We start from the raw sequence: 18,896 nt of genomic DNA, 5'->3' as shown, positions 1-18,896 counted from the left end.
GGTCCCCGGCCACCTCCCCTATTTCCACCAAGGCGTTCTCAGGCCAGCTGTGAGGCATAATCTCTCCAGCTTGCCCTCGGCCTGCCCCGGGGCCTTTTCCCAGCTGGGCATGCCCAGAACACCTCATCAGGGAGGCGTCCGGACTAGATGCCCAAGCCACCTCAGATGGTGCCATCTCGGATGACTGAACTCCACACCCTATCTCTTAGTGTGAGTCCAGCCACCTGATGGAGGAAAGTAATTTCAGCCGCTTGTATCCGCAATCTCGTTCTTTCGTTTACAACCAAAAGCTCATGACCGTAGACGATCGACCAGAAAACTGAGAGCTTTGCCTTCCAGCTCAGCTCTCCCTTCACCACGACTGTCCAGTACAATGACCACATTACTGCAGCCGACTGCCTGTCGACCTCACACTCCAAACTTCCCTTACATGTGAACAAGACCCCTAGATTGTTTACTTGCTCCACCTGGGGCAGGACCTCATTTCCATCCTGGAGGCTGCAATCCTTACTTCCCCGACTGAGAACCATGGCGTTGGATTTGGAGGTGGTAAATCTCATCCCAGTGTGGCTATGGACACACTGCTCGTTTTGTGTGTCTGTAGCATTAATGCTAATGAGCTGTGTTTGCCCACGCCTGTCTCTGACAGCGTGTGTGATTCGAAGAAGTGCCATTTTGCACTTTATCAATTTTTAACTTATACGAGTAGACTGCAAATCTGCACTTGTCCAACAGAATGAAGGTCACTTATCTGATACATTACAACAACATAACATTGAGTTACAAACGTTCGCAATGCTTGCAAAACTACAGTATGTGAGCTAACATTATGCTCACATTTTAAAGGGAATCTATTAAGCTCATTTTATTGAGTTGTGGACTCCTATAGAGCAGCTACACACGATAACAGCACACAAAGCTTTACAGTTCTTCCAGAATCTGCACCTATTCAGCTATTTATTTGGATTTTGTGGTTCCCACAAAAACAGTCTGTTTTAATTTATTCCACTCACCACTTGCTTGCAGGCCCACTCCGCTGTGGTTGGTCACACGAGCCACTAGCTGAGAATGCCATAGGAGTTGATCATTGAGGATATTACATTTTCACTACATTTGTAATTGAAAAAGCAAAATAGGTCCCTTCAACAGCAACAACATCATGCAAAGTTATCATTTTCGTTGAACTAAAACAAAATGGTCAGCTTTACAGCTTCCACGTCTGAACCTGACTGGCGGTAGCTCTACTGGGCCTTACTTTAAGATGTGTATCAAAGCCTGTTTTTTTATTTATTTTTTTTATTATTATTTTTTTTTAACAAAGCTGTCCTGTTAAATGGTGTGCTCTTCTAGCTCTAGGGGTGGACGACAGGAGGTATTACACCCTAGAGGAATGACCTTATGAAATGCTGGAACTTCAAAAGCAACCGTTTGAGCACCTCTTCTCTCAAAATTGGAGGATAGAATGAAGGAGATGATAGATTTGTATCAGGTAGACACACCCTAGTGGCAATTATTACTGCTATAACATCATCAAAAAGTCAAATTTGCATAATAGGGGACATTTAACTGACTAATGTATTTATTACAAACCCAACAAAACAATTGCATGTTAGTGCAATCCAACCTATTCATACTCTAACATGAAATATTTCATCCATTGTGAGTGTCAGCTTTTGAGCATAATATTCCAACTCCATTCTCATAATATTGCGACTTTGCTCTTGTAAGTCCGTGACTTTAATCTTGAAATGGTATTATTCTTTTCTGTGTCGCCCTCACACCCCATCATAAACTCAATGTCATGCAAAACTCTGTCTTTGTAGCGTCATTTAGTGCTGCATTAGTTTTTACGACAAAGACAAAAATCAGATGAGTCATATTGTCACTTCGGTGCATTAAAGAATGAAGACGAGGCGAAGAGAAGATGGAGAGGAATGCGAGACAGAGAAGGATATTCCTATGTTGCCATCCTTGGAGATAACATTAATGTCAAGGTGGAAGAAGGGAAAGAAGACATCCAAGCTAATGAATATTTATAGTGCCCATAGTAAAGTGCTGTTTGAGAGTGAAGTGGGACAGAATGGAGCTGAAGACAGCACTTTAGGGCCTGTTCTTGCATGTATGAATATTCATTGTTCATTGTCCCAAAAACAATTTGCTTAACGCTTTTGACTTCTTTTCATCCGTAAAAATGTGTGTTGGGTTTTACCTATGCATGGTTTGGCATATAATGTTATGTGAACTTTTAATAGGTCTTTGACAGGATATTCAACAATTAACAAAATAGTAAACTGTACACATCCAGGTAAAAGTGCACAACTCCAATGAACCTGTTCCCAGGTTGATTTCCAAGGAAATATTTTCAGTAGAATGTGATGTCCTGGCCTGAATGATGTACAGTATGTATATCATCTTGCATGTATTTGACAGTCTGAACGTATGTCCAGAAACTCATCCTACAATAGACTCCATGTTGTCCTTGAGCACAATTCATAATATGCTTTTTGAGACCCCAAAGTCCAACTATGCCTTGCATTTCTTAAAGCATCATTGAAGAACGAAACAAACCTGGTATTGGATATCAGAAATATTGTACTGTATAGCATAGATTTACGGTTGTCATTTATTTGAATAGCTCCCTAAAGATGCAATTATGCAAGCCTTTTTTTTTTTATTTGCTGGTATGAACATGTCAAAGCTGTCACTCAAATCTGTGTAAAACATTAACGGCAGGAGAACCTGGCTTTGAGCAACATACTGCTATCAGCAACATCGGCAGCTCTATTTTCCAGCTAAATTAGCAGCACTGTAGCGATGTGAGATATCTCAATACCAGAAGGGTGAACTGGTGGTTATAAAGACCTTTCCGTGAACTCAAGGAATCACAACATTGCTACGTGTCCATGAGCTCGCCATAATTGAATGCACTGTGGGCCATCCGTCCTGAAGGAGGCTGTTTACTGCCCTCAACCTCAGCAGCATGGTTTTCTTGTGTTTCTTCCACCTCACTTGCACAAGACTAGGTGGCTATGACTGTCCTATCCCTTTGGGGTCACCTCTTGACATGGTAAAATGAACACAGTTCTTAGCCTCTTTATCCAGGCCCGGTGGACTTTATGCTCAGTGCTGGAGTGCTCTTACACATTTGCATAAATCCAGTAAAGTACTATACTGCTGTGTTTCATTAACCTCAGCCTTAGGGAAGTGAAGTACTTGCTCTGAAGACACAAACGCGCCTCACATTGTTGAAGAAGGTCGATGCAAGTGTAAGGAAGTGCATGTCTCATCTTAAGGTTAAGCATTAGGTAAAAAATGAATATGTATATATGTGTATATTTTATCCACAAAGTCCAATGCTGACTAAAGGGCCCTTGTGTTTTTTTTTTAACATTCTTTAAAATGAATTTGAATCTACTTTAATCAGTGTACATGGTATACATGGTATATATCTGCCTGGCAGAAAGTCTGGCGGCTATATGAGTGCTGCCATCCCCGGGGAGCTGCGGTTCATTGAGGACGTGAATTTCAACATTTACTGTATTTTCCGGGCTATAAGTTGCACTTTTTTTCATAATTTGGCTGGTGCCTTGACTTCTAGTTTGGTGCGACTGAATTTATAATTTGACATGTTAATCCATGCTTATTATCATGAACCAAGGAAGTAAACGACCCACACAGACTGAAAATGTAATGGATTCAGTGATGTGGATGAGATAGAGAGCTTGGTGAACTTACTTGTCGCTGTCTTGTTAGTTTGGGTAATGTAACATGTTCTGCTTCCTAGGTATGTCCTTTATGTGCAACTTCTTTTTCTTTCCTCTTCATGACACATTTTTTGACTGATGGGGCTCATACTTTGAAGCGGCTTATAGTTCTGAAAATATGGTAAATATGATACTGTGGTATTCTGATTCCCATCCTTTAGAAATTGACAGATTTGCAATATGATAACAAGCACAAACACAATCACCTTCCCTGTAGTACTATACAAACTGTACACATACCATTCTAACTCATATGGACGTTTCAAGAAATCATGCACCCATAGGAAAGCTGCAAAGTGATGACTCCATTTAAGCATTAGTAAGCAATGGTTGTAAAATAATATTATTTTTGAAAGAATATAAACACCAATAATGTTACAATTTAACACCCTCAACATAGAATGTGAACTCCATTCAACCAGATTAAACAGTGTGAAGCAATTAGTCCTGCAGCCTGAATTTGTAATTTGCGTTCAAGCTCCTTGAAAGGTCCTCCATAATTGTATTGTATTGAAAGGTTTTGAGGCCATCATATTATAAGTCGTGTGTCTTAATGCCCACAGTACCACAGTAAAAAATATATATATATATAGTATTATTTATAGATTTTTCTGAACCACTTGACAGTGTCAGGAGATGGAACAAACACACTATGCAGCAAATATGTGCTGCATAGTCAAATACTTTCAAGGTTCAATTTATTGTAAATATTTTTTGAGCGTTGTATGAGCTATGGTCTGTAGCACATCTGTACAATCCTTGGGGGGCCTTGACATGAGAAAGTACTGAAAAATTACTAGTGATTGATGCACATTGACTGACGTGTGAAACACTCAATGATCAACAGTGATGGAAAGGTCAGCCAATAACTATAATTAATGGATGCAGGATTTAAATATACGGCCTGTTTGAGTAGAATAAGTAGAATAATTGTATGTTGGTCATGGTCCGGGAGAAAAAAAAAAAGGTCCCAGTCAATTCGGATATCTTGCTTATCTCTATGTGCCTGTTGTGTCTAATTTAAAACACCCTATCCTTTTCTCTTGTTTCCCCCCTTCCCGCAGGACGAATGTCATAGGATGAACACTGCTAGTGGGGTGCATCTGTCTGTGCTGTCCTCTCTCTTGGCTGCGCTCGGGGCCCTGGCTGCTGTGTCCCTCGCTCTGGCTCCTCTCTCCGCCCTGGCCAAGGTTGCCTATGGGGCTGCCGACATCATCCCCAGCGCCGGGGTAACGGGAGCCCCGTCACCTACACCGTGCTCCAGCCTGGTAGCTGGGGTGCTCTATGGCTCTTTCTCTCTAAGGGAGCTTTTCCCCTCCAGGGCTCCAGGTTGTTCCTGGTCCCTGGAAAACCCGGATCCCACCAAGTATTCCCTCTACCTTCGGTTCAACCGCCACCCTTCCATCTGCCGGACACACTCCCCCATGCTGCTTTCCCTTGATCACCACCTGGCTAATCAAAGCTGTCCGCTACACTTGGAGGCGGCCTCGGCTCGGGATCAGGAGGTCGTTGATCTCTGCAGAAGCCAATCCAACGCGGATGCTCCTTACTCCTTCCTGCAGTTTGATAAGAACTTTGTCCAGCTATGTCTCACCAGACATCCGCCCGCAGACAAGCCTCAGGTATCCAAGGATTTACTGGAGATGAGACTAGTCGAGGTGTTGCTCATCAACAATGAGAACTCCAGTCAGTTCACCTGCGGCGTGCTCTGTCGATGGTTTGAGGAGTGTTTTCGAACAGGAGACCTCAGAGACGGGGATGTTTTGACCCGAGACGGTTGTGGGTTGACCCAAACAGGCTGCATATGTCCAAATCATAATATTATGCCACCGTCCATCCCACTGCTACCTGAGACACCTCACAGTTTCAGTAATGGATCAATGGTTCCGGATGATTGCTGCGTCACCGAGCTGCATTCCAACGATGCGATCGCCATAGCACCCAGAGACGTCAGAGAAGGTAAGATTGTGTGTGTGTGTGTGTGCTGCTGCTTTTGTAATATTTGCATCTGAGAACACATTTGGTGCTTACTATTCTGCTAATGAAAATGTCCTGTTTTCATCCTTATTTAGCATTAATATACGCACAAAACGTCAGGGATATTTCCAACCTAAAATGCACCACTGTATAAACTTTACAGGTGAATGTCATTTGCATACATAACATACTTACAACTGCTGCTTTCGAGCATGACAGTCATGCATATCCCTAACATTTTATGAGTTATCACATACAAATAGTACATGCTTTGAGTCCTTCTCAGGTTGCATGCACCACCACCTATCATTTTTAAACACTGTTTCTGAATTTTGTATGATGGCCTTTAATTATAGTAATCACTTCAAAGTGGACCCTTTAAGCCCTTGCATCAAAAAGATTTACTAATTAGGAGTTAAGCCTTCTAATGTATATTTTAGAGGACACCCTCCCCACCCCGGTGTGGCCAAAAGGTGTGGTTCCAAATTCTACGGTTTACACGCCGCACATTGTTGTGTGCCACAGATGTTTACATGTGCGTGGGAGTGTGCGCCGAACCGACATTTTGCAGTGTTAGGACATAATGGTATTTGACAACCATGCGCATACACATGGTCGTTCATACATCAGTGCATCAAACAAGAAGCAGAGAGTTCCTTTGTAAACATAACACAAGGGGATTTACATAACAAGGGGATTTACATGTGTGTGTGTGCAGCTGTACACTTGTGTGTTGCAGTGCATGTGTGCATATGTGTGTGTACGCCTCTAGCCAGAATAGACTCGGATAAAAATTGATAAGTCATATCATGTATCATTAAATTTAAATAAACTGTCTTAAAGTGGAATAAGGTTATTTTTTCTGTGGGTAGATAACATATCTTTTGAGACTTAACACTAATAATCATAATGGGCCCTTTTTGCGATGAATTTTGCTAATCTGCCGATAAAAAAAATAAGAAGAAAAAGTCTTTTAAAAACTGGATGATTTTACCTTGCTAACGGGAAGGTTATTGTTCCCGGCTTTCTGTCAGTTGGATGTTGTAGGAGGATTTTGTCATCAAATAAATGGGGAAGGACTGAGGAAGAGGCATGGTGTATAAGGGAAGAATGCTTTAGAAAAAAAAAAATCAAAGGGATATCGTTTCCCTGTAGTTTGTTGCCAAGTGGCAGGTGATGTAAAACCCATGCCTGGAAGCTGAGCTGCATTATTATTTTTTTGCTTTTATATTTCACCTAAAAGGCACTGATTTCGCACATTTGTTTTAGCAACTGGTCTTTGTAAGACATTACTCAATGTTCAGCAAAGTGGTATGTGATATAAGGGAATTATGGCTTCCCACTTGCAAGGTTGCTTCGAATGTGATGGTTTTGTTTTTTTGATAATTGACTTAAAACTTGGGAGACTGTTATAAAGATGTCCATTAATAAGACTTATTGGTGTAGCTGGGCTGCATGGAGGGAGAGTGGTTAGCACGCAGGCCTCACAGCTAGGAGACCCGAGTTCAATTCCACCCTCTGCCATCTCTGAGTGGAGTTTGCATGTTCTCCGTGTGCATGCGTGGGTTTTCTCCGGGTACTCCGGTTTCCTCCCACATTCCAAAAACATGCTAGATTAATTGGCGACTCCAAATTGTCCATAGGTATGAATGTGAGTGGGAATGGTTGTTTGTCTATATGTGCCCTGTGATTGGCTGGCGACCAGTCCAGGGTGTACCCCGCCTCTCGCCGGAAGACAGCTGGGATAGGCTCCAGCCCCCAAGACCCTCGTGAGGATAAGCGGTAGATATTAATGAATGAATTAATTAATTAATTAATTGGTGTAGCTTGGTCCTTGGAGGCAGAAATTGATTTCCACTGTATTTTTTTCTTACTGAGAAAAACATTGGGAGTCCTGTTGACAAATCCCATTGCCAAATTTTGCGGAATTAATTTCCTCTCAATGTCCCAGTCGCTCTGCTATTGACGAGTGAGCAGTCCACCCTATCCTTAAATAGGACATTGCACTGCACAGTTTTAGTGCTCACTGTACGAGTTAATCGCCTCTGATGAGAGCTAGTGATTGATGTGCTTGTGCTGTATCTCCAGATTGTTGCTATTTCACTTAAGTGCTGTCGATAGTTTCAAAGGGTGATCGGCTGCCAAGACGAGAAGATGACATTTCAGTGGACTCACTCAGCATAACAGGCAACATGCTCTACTTCAGCGTGTCAAAGTACATGCTGGAATTCATCTTTCCCTCAACAAAGCGTATTTCCGCAGTAGTACTACCATCAACATTCATATTACACAATACAGTAATCCCTCATTTATTGTGGTCAATTGCCTCCAGACCCAACCCTGATTGGTGAATTTCCACAAAGTAGCATTCCTTGAGAGCAGTTGACCTGTTTACGACCTTCTAAATACAGGCTGTGACATTATCAGAGCCATCCAGACATGAAATAACACCACCTCTACACCAGTGTTACCTAACATTGTGGACATAATCAGAGAAAAATAAGCCATTTTCAGATATAACACCTCTGCTTGTGTGTTGCTGAAATTGTGTTCGTTGAAAGGGGAGCAGATCGTGTGGGGTGGGGGGCACTGGAAGTGACGTCTGCATGGTTAATGGCCGCAAAATTAGATCATGTTATTGCAGGTTTAAAGTGGGCTTCCACTTTAAACCTGCAATAAGGACCCGTTTTTCTGAACGTTATAGTCACATTACTGACACTTAGTGACCAGTGAGGAGTACCACATGCCTTTATGTTTGTATTTTAGTTCATTTGGCCATTTTTATGCTTGAAAATATTCAATTTTAAAGTTTAAATGTGCATTTTGACTAACAATAGGCCACATTCAAACACAACACAGAATGTGTTAATACTGGATATTTTAGAATAACTATGATTGAGTGAAGCTTTGGAATTCTAAACGCATTGGCGAGAGATTACTATAATGGGTGTCTGGTAAGTCATTTTCAGTGGATTGTAAATCTATACTGCCATACAAGATGGACCCTCACTACTTTAAAGTATATCCAAGTTTCATTTCAAAAGTATTATCCTTTGAATATATGGTGTAATAAAATGGTTGGAGTGTGAGAGGGGTATGCACTTTTGTGAGCCCTGTCGGCAGTTTCAAATGGTTGTCAGCTAGAAGATGATGACTTTTCAGTAGATTCACTCAGAATGATAATAGAAACACATCTCGAAGCTGTTATCATCGAAAAACATATTTCACCTTCTTGTCGTGCAGTCTCTTTCCCCATTTCGCTCAAGTCACCCAGACCCCGTCGTGATGTTTTAGGTTGGGTGAAATGTGTAGCAACATAAATGAGAGGGCTAGGATTTGGCTCGGTGTCTTGGGATCACATCACTGTAGCAGCTTTAAGCGGGGGCCAGGAGTCTTTCAAAGACATCGAAACACGCAGTTGATACCTCTGTGGTGGAACACTGTTTCATTTCTGGTAATTAGAGCAGACGGCAGTGTGTGTATTTGTGTGTATGTGTGTGCATGGCAGTATGGGTGAGATGTGGTATTTGTTTTCACACTGTGCAGGCTGGCACACAGGACATACAGGCGTTTTAATAACCCAGTAAGTCGACCCAACACACCGACTGTGAGTAACGCACGTTCTCTGATGTACGCCTCTGTTGATGAACATGAGTAATTGTGCGCCTATCAACTCTTGCATACTTTTTTTCCGTAAAATGAATGAAGTGCATGTGTGAAGGATTGTCTGCTGGGGGGTGACTAAGGCAACGAGATTAGTATTCTGTGCTCATGAGCGATGGCTCTCTTTCTGACCAGGATCAGTACTGAGCCTCTTTATGCTCATGGAAAAAGCCCTTGCACGCACACACACACAGACACACACACAGTTGTCCTTTTTTTGCACATTGCACTCATTAAGCAAATTTCTGCATTGTTATGGTTGTGTGTACAGTACATCTCTCAGCTATAGTTGCACTTTGCAATCACAATGTAATTATGTAATTCATAAATCACGAAACACTCAGTTAGGTACAGCTGCACATTCTCATGTTATTCGGGACTCATTTAAAATAATGGTCGGAATTATAATTTGCCAAATACACCGATAAGAGCTCTCAGTATGGTGTATGTATTTTTAATTTATGTCCGTAGCTATGAATGTGAGTGTGAATGGTTGTTTGTCTATACTATGTGCCCTGTGATTGGCTGGCGACCAGTCCAGGGTGTACCCCGTCTCTCGCCTGAAGACAGCTGGGATAGGCTCCAGCATACCCGCGACCCTAGTGAGGATAAGCGAATAAAATAAATGAAAGAATGAAAATAAAACCCATACAGTAACCTTTATACTCCTATTACTCTTAGTATTTATGTTGCAGGGACTCAAGACAGCTGCTGTCTCAACCAGCTTGCCTCAAATGTATTTCTTGTGAACGTAAGAAGCAAAAACTTACCATTTCCACATTGAATGGGAGGAGAACCATTTTTCACATTGTACATGCCATGGCTGACTTTATACAGTGAGTGCAGGGTAATGTAATGTAAGGTAATAGCTCAATGTGTTACTGCTGCCGAGTGACCAGAATACTACATATCACTTGTATTTCAATAAATAATAATTTCAAAAAATAATAGACCATAGTCTACCAAGAAACAACCATTCATAATAGGTGATTTTTAATAGCTGTCAATGAACTTGATCATAGATTAATCTTGGATTAACACAAATAACTTGGGTCTGTTTCATAATCACTTGTTCATTTAGCCTTCGAGTTAAGGTAGTTTTGTTCTTCCAAATGAATGCAAATCGTCTGTCTTTTGATGTTTTCTTCTGACAGGCTGTACACAGCAATGAGAGAATGTTTTATCATGTGTCAATGGTGACTCGTGTTCCAATTCCTGTTTCTTGTTCAAATCAAATGTTTTTTGTCAAACTACAGTATATGTCAGGGTTTTGCTCTTACCTAATGCCTTTGTTTCTGACATTCTAACATGCACACACACACATACACACGCACGCACACAAGAGAAAAACACTAAGCAAAATGTCAGACATGCCATTGAGATTTGCATGGTTGGAGTTTGACAACAGAATATTTTTATACTGTCACGCAAAGTGAACTTCAAGCAGGTCCACACCTACACACACACACAAACACACGACTAAAATGTCCACATGAAGTGAACTGAACCGTCCAAACAAAGGTGTGATGCAAAGAGTTGTGCTACACTGAGTTAGACTGTTAAGCCTACACACACACACACACACATGCACGCACGCACTCGGACATGGCAGTGAAACGCAGGTCTCTGGGGGTTAGCATCACACGATGGCACAGGTGCACTATAAGATGCCTGACTATTTTCTCCACTTAAATCGATCACATGAAGCTACTAGAGCTTGACTAGGAGTCAGTGGGCCAAAGAGTGATATAGACCATGTGTGCGTGTGTATGTGTGTGTGTGATGCGGTCATACATCTCTGTGTTTCATTGTCATTGAATTGCTCTGCAACCACTCAGGAGCTGCACGGGCCTCATGAGATATAGTGCTGCTCTGAGGTTGTTCTGTCATCCACTTTACACACACACACATGCAGACGTGTGCACGTGGTCTCCCAAGGTGAGTATGCATGTGAGGTCTCTGAGGGTTACCTAATTTGGCCCACTGGTGCCTTAACCGCAATCTCCCATCGCTCCACTTCATCTTCCTTGGCTGACATGTCACTCCAAACTTCTCCTCCCCTCCACTGGACCGTTGCCTTTGCTGCTGCTGCTCACCTCTTAACATCATGCAACTTTCATTAGGTGCAGGCATGGGCCAAATTCAACCTTTGTCTCTTATCCTGGCTCTTCAACGATTCAATTCCACATGGATATGAGAGGATGGAGAAAGTGGATGGATGGTGTGTATCACTGTTCAGTCATGTTCGTATTGTGTCTATAGCTTTACCTGTGCTATTTAAAGTGAAAGCATTCATATAAAACAGAGCATATTGACCTTCGGAATGATGTCATTTCAAGGAGAAAAAACAAGCTTTTTCATAACAGTCTTTATCATTTCACAGTCCCATTCTATACTATTTAAGAGGTCCAAAAATAAGATATTTGAAGTAGAGTCGATGCCTCTGTAGCTGACTGATCGTTTGCAGGGGTCTGAACATGAAATACAATCTCAATTAGACAAAAATGTCCAATCTGACTATTTCTTATTTACTATTTTACTGTAAAATAGCACATCATCAACATAACGTGACACAACCTAATATAAAATAACATGTACAAAACTGATTAATTGAATGGTGTTCAACATTTATGCCTCTTTTTTTATATGTTGCAGACCAAGGACTTATTGATTTCGACTGTCGAGTTCCGAGCCAATTACAAAACAACAAGTTTCATCGACTAAATTCGTCGTCAGTTGCAGCCTTAGAAAGTTGGCATTCAGAAACACCAAATGCCTCAGCTTTTTTTCCTGTTGCTCATAGCGTCGACACATACGTATGGCACCATATATTTTGATCAATTGCATGTGGCTTCAACGGAAAAAAAATGTGGATGGTTCACTTAGTACCAGTAGCCAATGTGTTTTTTTACGGTTACCTTGGTGTCACCAATGAAGTTTCCTCAATAAGTGAATATATTTCCATGAGATCAACTAACCTTATTTTTAAATCACCTCCCATGTGCGAACTGTCCCTGGTAAAAGGTCAAGGAAGATTTTAAAAGTCATTATTTATCTTCACTGTTGCCAATCTCGCTCACGGTCCTTAGCTAAACTCATCCCATAACCATATTTTAATTCACCGCTGTATCTTTTTTTAATCTGGCTCGCTATGTCATCACTGACTCTCTGTGGCAATGACATTTAACATTTGTGCTGTGTATTAATGAAGAAAAAAATTGCATTTGCAGCAGCATTGCAGGGAAAAAAAACAACTTGTTATCCTTTCTTGGTCATTTTTAGTTTGCACAAATCCTTGATCCATGTATGTGATGAGCAGCTGGCCACCTGAGTTCACTGTGATGAGATTGTGTGAGCATGCATCCTAATGTGCACGCTCCACAGCGGTGTGTGCATGCGGGTATGTGAGACGATGGTTTAAACTGCTGAAAAGGATTTACACCGACAGTATAATTACCTGAACAACCATTTAATGTGTGCAAGACCTGTGGAATTATTGTGAACACACCATTGCCGTTGACTTGCTCTAATGTGCTATTTTTCCATGCATTTTGAGGGCATGATACCAGGAAGTTGTTGATATGTAGCATTCCCTGATGTTTACATCTAGACAGCAGCCGAGTCAGTTCAAGTTTACAGTGTAGATCTGAGCTCCACATTAAAAAATACAACTCATTTAAAAATGATGCAAGCATGCTTCCTGTCTGTCTGCCACCTACCGTTTACCCAAAATACGTCCTTGATGGTAAGTGTCATCGGGGACACTCTTACCCCTGAAAAGTCTCCTCTGGGGAGCTCATTTGTGTTAATCTGGCATGACGTGAGGGGAATCTGTTTGCCAGAGACAGCCTTCCATGATAGACAAGGGCTATTTATCCTAATACAGGGAGGGAACGCTTCCCAAACGCACTGCACACCACAATGAAGGCTGTTTTACATGCCGTTCACAATAACTGCCAGCCATGAAGCATGACAATGTGTTTGTTTCACTTCTGTTTTACTCCTGCTTCTTTGTACTCTGTGATCCACCCCCCCCCCCCCCCCCCACACACACACAGTCAAATTGGACCATATATGCCTGCATGCACACATATAGTACATATGTGCACATGCATATGCAACACACATACGTAGGTTCAGCTGTTTATATGCACCAGTGAATATTTGTACATGTGTTCTCACGAGAATTTAATAGCACATTGTATGAAAAGTTAAGCACTGCATTCATAAGTGGACTTTATGGGGGACAGTACCCACTGGCATCATGTGGCTTACATTATGAACTCAAAATCCTAACGAAGGTGCTGGCATTGTCAACCAGTTGTCTCGGTACTGTATTTCTGGAATTAATATGAATCTTTTTACAGAGCAATATATTATTCGCAAGTAATACTATGCCCAACATAAAAGGAAAAGACAGGAATCAGAACTAGAGGTAGCAAAGATGTGGATGCTGAGGTTCTCATTGGGAGTGACCAGGATGGATAGGATCAGGAACGAGTACATCAGAGGGACATTACATGTTGGAGGTCAGAGAGGCCAGACTGAGATGGTTGGGACATTTCCGGAGGAGAGATAGTGAATATATTGGTAGAAGGATGCTGCCTTTAGAGCTGGTAGGAGGTTTATACCAAGGTTTAGACCAAAGTGGAGGTTTATGGCTGTAGTGAAGGAGGACATGAGGGTAGTTTGTGTGAGAGAGCCATGCAGGGTTGGATGGAGAAGATTGATTTGCTGTGGTGACCCTTGAAGGGAAAGCCCAAAGAGAAAGAAGATTATGTCCAGCATGACCACACCCTTATTAGGTGTATGATTCGTAAGTATAAATTTAATATTTTCATAGTTCGAGCATAGAAAACCTGTTTGCAATCTTTTTTTTCATTTTTATTTAACCTTTTTATTTTATTTATTAGAGCATTTTAGACATGAAATGACACCCATACAGTCACCTTCACACTCGTATTACCCAATATAGTAGACATAATATGCATTATTAGAGGTCATTCAAACCAAGTCGTTCTGGAAATAAAGTTTGCAAATTAACAAGGGACGACTGTACTTCCCAGGATAAAAAATATGTTCTTGAAAGTAGTACTTCCACAGCAGAACGTCAGTGAGAGAAAATGTGTTCTGCTTGGCAAGCTTGCCCATTATTGTGTAGTGAGATTAACCAAAAATATACACACATAGGCAGACAATGCCTAACATATCAGACAATGCAGAGACAACACAATAGCGCACGTGTGCTATGATGGTGTGGGCAAAGCAAGCCCACACGTGGCACTAAACTGCTGCTAATGAAGACTGCAAAGACCCCCTCAAACCTCGCTAGGAGACGCCAGTGCAGAGCCGACCACTCTGACAGACACTCATGTCCTTGCTAAGTCAAAGTTACTTATAAACAGTTGCGCTTCTATCTCATTCGCTCTCTCGCTCTCGCTGCCTCTCGCTCTCGTTTTGTCAGCACACATTAGCATCACCAGCCGGTGTGTGGCAATTAAATATATCCCAGGGCAAAGAGGCCCAATTTAGAAATCATTACAAGACAAGGAAATCGTGTCCCTTGAGTTTAGTAGAAACACATGAGATGGCTGGTGTGTGGGTGACTGTATTGGTGGGCGGTTACGCGTCTTTCTGAAAGCCTTCATACATTTTCACTCAGCCGTGATTCTTTGCTTCCACGATAAGTCTCCGGCAGTGATGTGAAACCTGCCCTTCCATCTTTCTGCACCCTGAATGCCAACTTGACATGATATCATCTTCATGGAACTGTAATAGACCAGCGAGGATGACACTATGCGCTGTGGTTTTTGTCTGGGTTAAAATAGATGGAAGGGTGTGCAAGGGCAAGGGATGTTTTTTTCAATGCTACTAGCCAATGTCCTGTAGTGGGTGGGTGTACAATCATTGCTTTGTGTGTGTGTTTGAGAGTGATGCACTGGATTTGTGAGGTTTTATACAATGGTTTATACTACACCAGGGTATAAAGACTTATATGATATCTGAATATTGAATTGCCTTGCAAATATTGCCTTGAAACAGAAATTTCAGTTAAATCTAGTGAAATAATGTTATCTTATCATTCCTATTCCTATTTTATGAGGGTGTAAGGTATGTATATAACACGTTATCTGAGCCTGTTGACTAAAAACATCAAGGTGCACTCAAAACGTGCTGATTTCCAATTAGCGCCAGATGTAAAAAGCTAAAGTGACAAATAAAACTTTGCACACACTGAAATATACATCAGTGCTAACATTCGTGATGGTTGGACACCACATTATTTTTAGATATCACTATTTACAAGCAAAACAGAATGTGTTCAAGGCATTCCCTGTGCTAGTTGACATGCGTGATGGCAACGGACGCAAAAAGGTAACAATTGTTTGCACCCACCCCCACACACTATACATAACAATTACAACTATGGACTTAACATTTTACTTCAAGGGAACAACTTACAAATATACGTATAGAGTATTCTTCTAAAGATTTACTAGTGATGTATAATTCAGTGATATTGGCTCTGATTCGCCGAAACTCCCTGCTTTGCGGAAATTCACTTATGGTCGGGTCTGGAACCAAGTATATGTGGGAGTGCTGTATTGCAATTTATTTCTCTGAACTGTATCTTTTAGTTTTTTATCTTGTTCATGTTGGTTGCAATCCTCCAAAATGGTAAAACCTAGAAGATTTTAATTAACAGGTCGCCACAGGCACCAGTTTGCCTTCCATAACAGATCGAGAAGGTTGAATTGATTCAGAGGTTTTTGCTTTTGCTCTGCAAATAGACTCATCAGGCTTAATTGTATTAGCATCTTTAAATAAGTGTACCGATACTTCTTATCCTTCTTTTTTATAGTCTTTGCAAAGAGCTCTGCAGTCTTGTGGCAAACCCAAGAAAAAAAGTTGTCCATTCTATAAGTACTTTATTGTGGTCTCAGCCGTATGAAAATACAAAGTGGATACAAAATGAGGCTGCCAGGCTTTTAACACCACTTAAAACCAACCCTTATTGCCCTTCACCGCTTCGCCCAGCCAGTTTTACAACTGGTTTCACTGCCTCATTTTAAAGCCTAGATTTTTTAAGGTCTTCTACTTACAGATGCCTATGGGCCCCATATTGAGTGTCTAGTGTCCAGCCCTTCATTTATTATCATAATCGGTCCAATCACTGAAGAGGGATGCTATACAGAATAGTTCACGATGCATGTTACAACATGAATAACTACATAATGTCAGAAATGACACGGTCAGAAAACAATCAACATGCATAATAATAGTATGACTCCTTGGCCTAGCAGGAACTGGATGTGCTGGGCATTTATTGACATGGTGGCTCTTATAAGCCCACAGTCGCACTCCAACAGTCACTGGTGGTAGATTTAAGGGGGGGAAGGTATAACACGCTTAAGGCTGAATTATGCTACAGTGACATCACTACACCGGTCTTTCTGATGGCATCTTATCCTGTTATAGCTCTTTGACCTGGGGTGAGTGCTTAGTGGACAGTTCTCCGCCAAAATGCTAGGGGCAGTGTTTTCCTGAGAGTGAGCAACCACGATCATATTTTCTTTAGGACAAGCGATTCAGATTATGGTGTAGTAGTAAACAATGGCAAAATATAGTGACATGCACATTATACGAAGGTAATATTTACAAATTTCTTCACTCGAATTCTCCTCAACTTCCTCCGTTGTGGAGATTTTTTGGGTGGGTTTAGTCATTATCTCACTCTTGTTTCTCTTAGTCTTAGTAGTTAAATTTTTGCTACTGCAGCCAGTTTCTTGTTCACAGCATGATTTTTATGTGCTACATTTTTTAGAAGCATATCCATCTGTTGAGAGCGGCCCATCTGGATCTATAATTTCTATTGATGGAATCACACTTGATATATAGCCATGATGCATCTGCATGTCACATGTGTACAGCTGCCTTTGAGATTGCATTTTGTTTATGCAATGGTAAAATATTCATAGAGGAAAAATAGCTGCTCATATAACCCACTGTGCATAAACTGTTCTCAACTTGAACTGAATTGCACGTATGTCCATAAACATACATTATCTCACAAACATGAGTTCAAACCTCACGTGTCAGCAACCATGTTTACGACCTTCAAGGGGAAACACTGTGGAAATGAAACTTTTGCACTTTTATGCTAACAAAGCTGACGGATGATTCATTCATTCATTTTCTACCTCTCGAGGGTCGCAGGGGTGCTGGAGCCTATCCCAGCTGTCTTCAGGCAAGAGCCGGGGTACACCCTGGACTGGTCGCCAGCCAATCACAGGGCACATATAGACAAACAACCATTCACACTCACATTCATACCTATGGACAATTTGGAGTTGGCAATTAACCTAGCTAATTAACCTATGTTTTTGGAACGTGGGAGGAAACCGGAGAAAATCCACGCATGCACGGGGAGAACATGCAAACTCCACACAGAGATGGCCGAGGGTGGAACTGAACCCTGACCTCCTAGCTGTGAGGTCTGCGCACAAACCACTTGACCACCGTGCAGCCAAGCTGAATATTTATTGTATTTATTTATTTGGGGGGGGTGGGAAGGCACTGATATAATACTTTTATGTATGGTATGGTATCTCATCATCGACCGGCAAAGTCCCAAAACTAGATTGGTCAATCATGATTGACGGGTTGGCAACCCCTGTTGTACAGAAAGCAAGCTCCCCAGCACTCGTGTATCCCCAGACCGTCACCCTATTCAGATACACACTTGTCTAGTCATGGAATAATGGCCATTGTTCACTCATGTAACAAAAATATGCTATTTTACAAATTATGCAATCCCCAGGTTTGATGGCCGGGTCAGCTTCTTCACAAAAGAGTGTCCATGTGCACGATAAAATCTACTAGTTGTCTGGTGGATCTGTTGTTGGTGTATACAGTCATGATGTTCTACCAAATGTTGTGTCAGTAAATATTTTTATGGAGCGACAGTTTAAAAACTCAACAACACTAGCATGTGTTACATTGCTTTATTATCCCTACAAATTCCTTCAAACCACACCATCTCCGTACATAGTATACACACATGCACAGCTCCCAGACAGATGCTAAGGTTTGGAAGTCAGTATCGATCGACACTCGTCAGCATGTCCTCTAACAACAAGCACTGTCCCTGAAAGCACCGCAGCAAGCCTGTCAGGGGGAGAGATGGAGGAAATAGTGGTGGAGACAGAGAAAGGGAGTACAACATGCTGTGAGGTGCAAGCAAACAAATATACTTGGAGACTACCCAAATAAATCACAGTGGAACCTCTTAAGTCAAACAAAATAATGTTCAGGTGAACCAGAATTTAATGGAATTTGCATGTGTTTTTTTTTTTTTTTCCATGAAAAAATCTGCAACTCTTATTAATTCCAGCAATATAACCAACTCACACATGAGAAGTTCCTTGCTGTTGGGTTTTGTTTTGTTTTTTTCTGGACAGCATACTTCCAGCATACTTTTAACATGCCAAT

General features: G+C 41.5%; 1 protein-coding gene across 20 annotated transcripts in view; it reads left to right on the top strand.

The window, feature by feature from the left end:
• adgrb2 (adhesion G protein-coupled receptor B2) overlaps window positions 1–18,896 on the top strand; it is a 362,204-nt gene that overhangs the window by 247,535 nt on the left and 95,773 nt on the right. For all 20 annotated transcript variants that reach the window (XM_058047721.1, XM_058047722.1, XM_058047718.1 and 17 more), the window contains one exon: window positions 4,829–5,723. In XM_058047721.1, the coding sequence (XP_057903704.1) occupies window positions 4,844–5,723 (880 nt within the window). In that variant the 5' untranslated portion in view covers window positions 4,829–4,843. The remainder of the gene's footprint in view (window positions 1–4,828; window positions 5,724–18,896) is intronic.

The sequence above is a fragment of the Doryrhamphus excisus genome, chromosome 14 (genome assembly GCF_030265055.1).
Source record: "Doryrhamphus excisus isolate RoL2022-K1 chromosome 14, RoL_Dexc_1.0, whole genome shotgun sequence".
NCBI classification, from domain to species: domain Eukaryota; kingdom Metazoa; phylum Chordata; class Actinopteri; order Syngnathiformes; family Syngnathidae; genus Doryrhamphus; species Doryrhamphus excisus.
The sequence above is the reverse complement of the archived record's forward strand: the minus strand, read 5'-3'. Positions and strand labels throughout refer to the sequence as shown.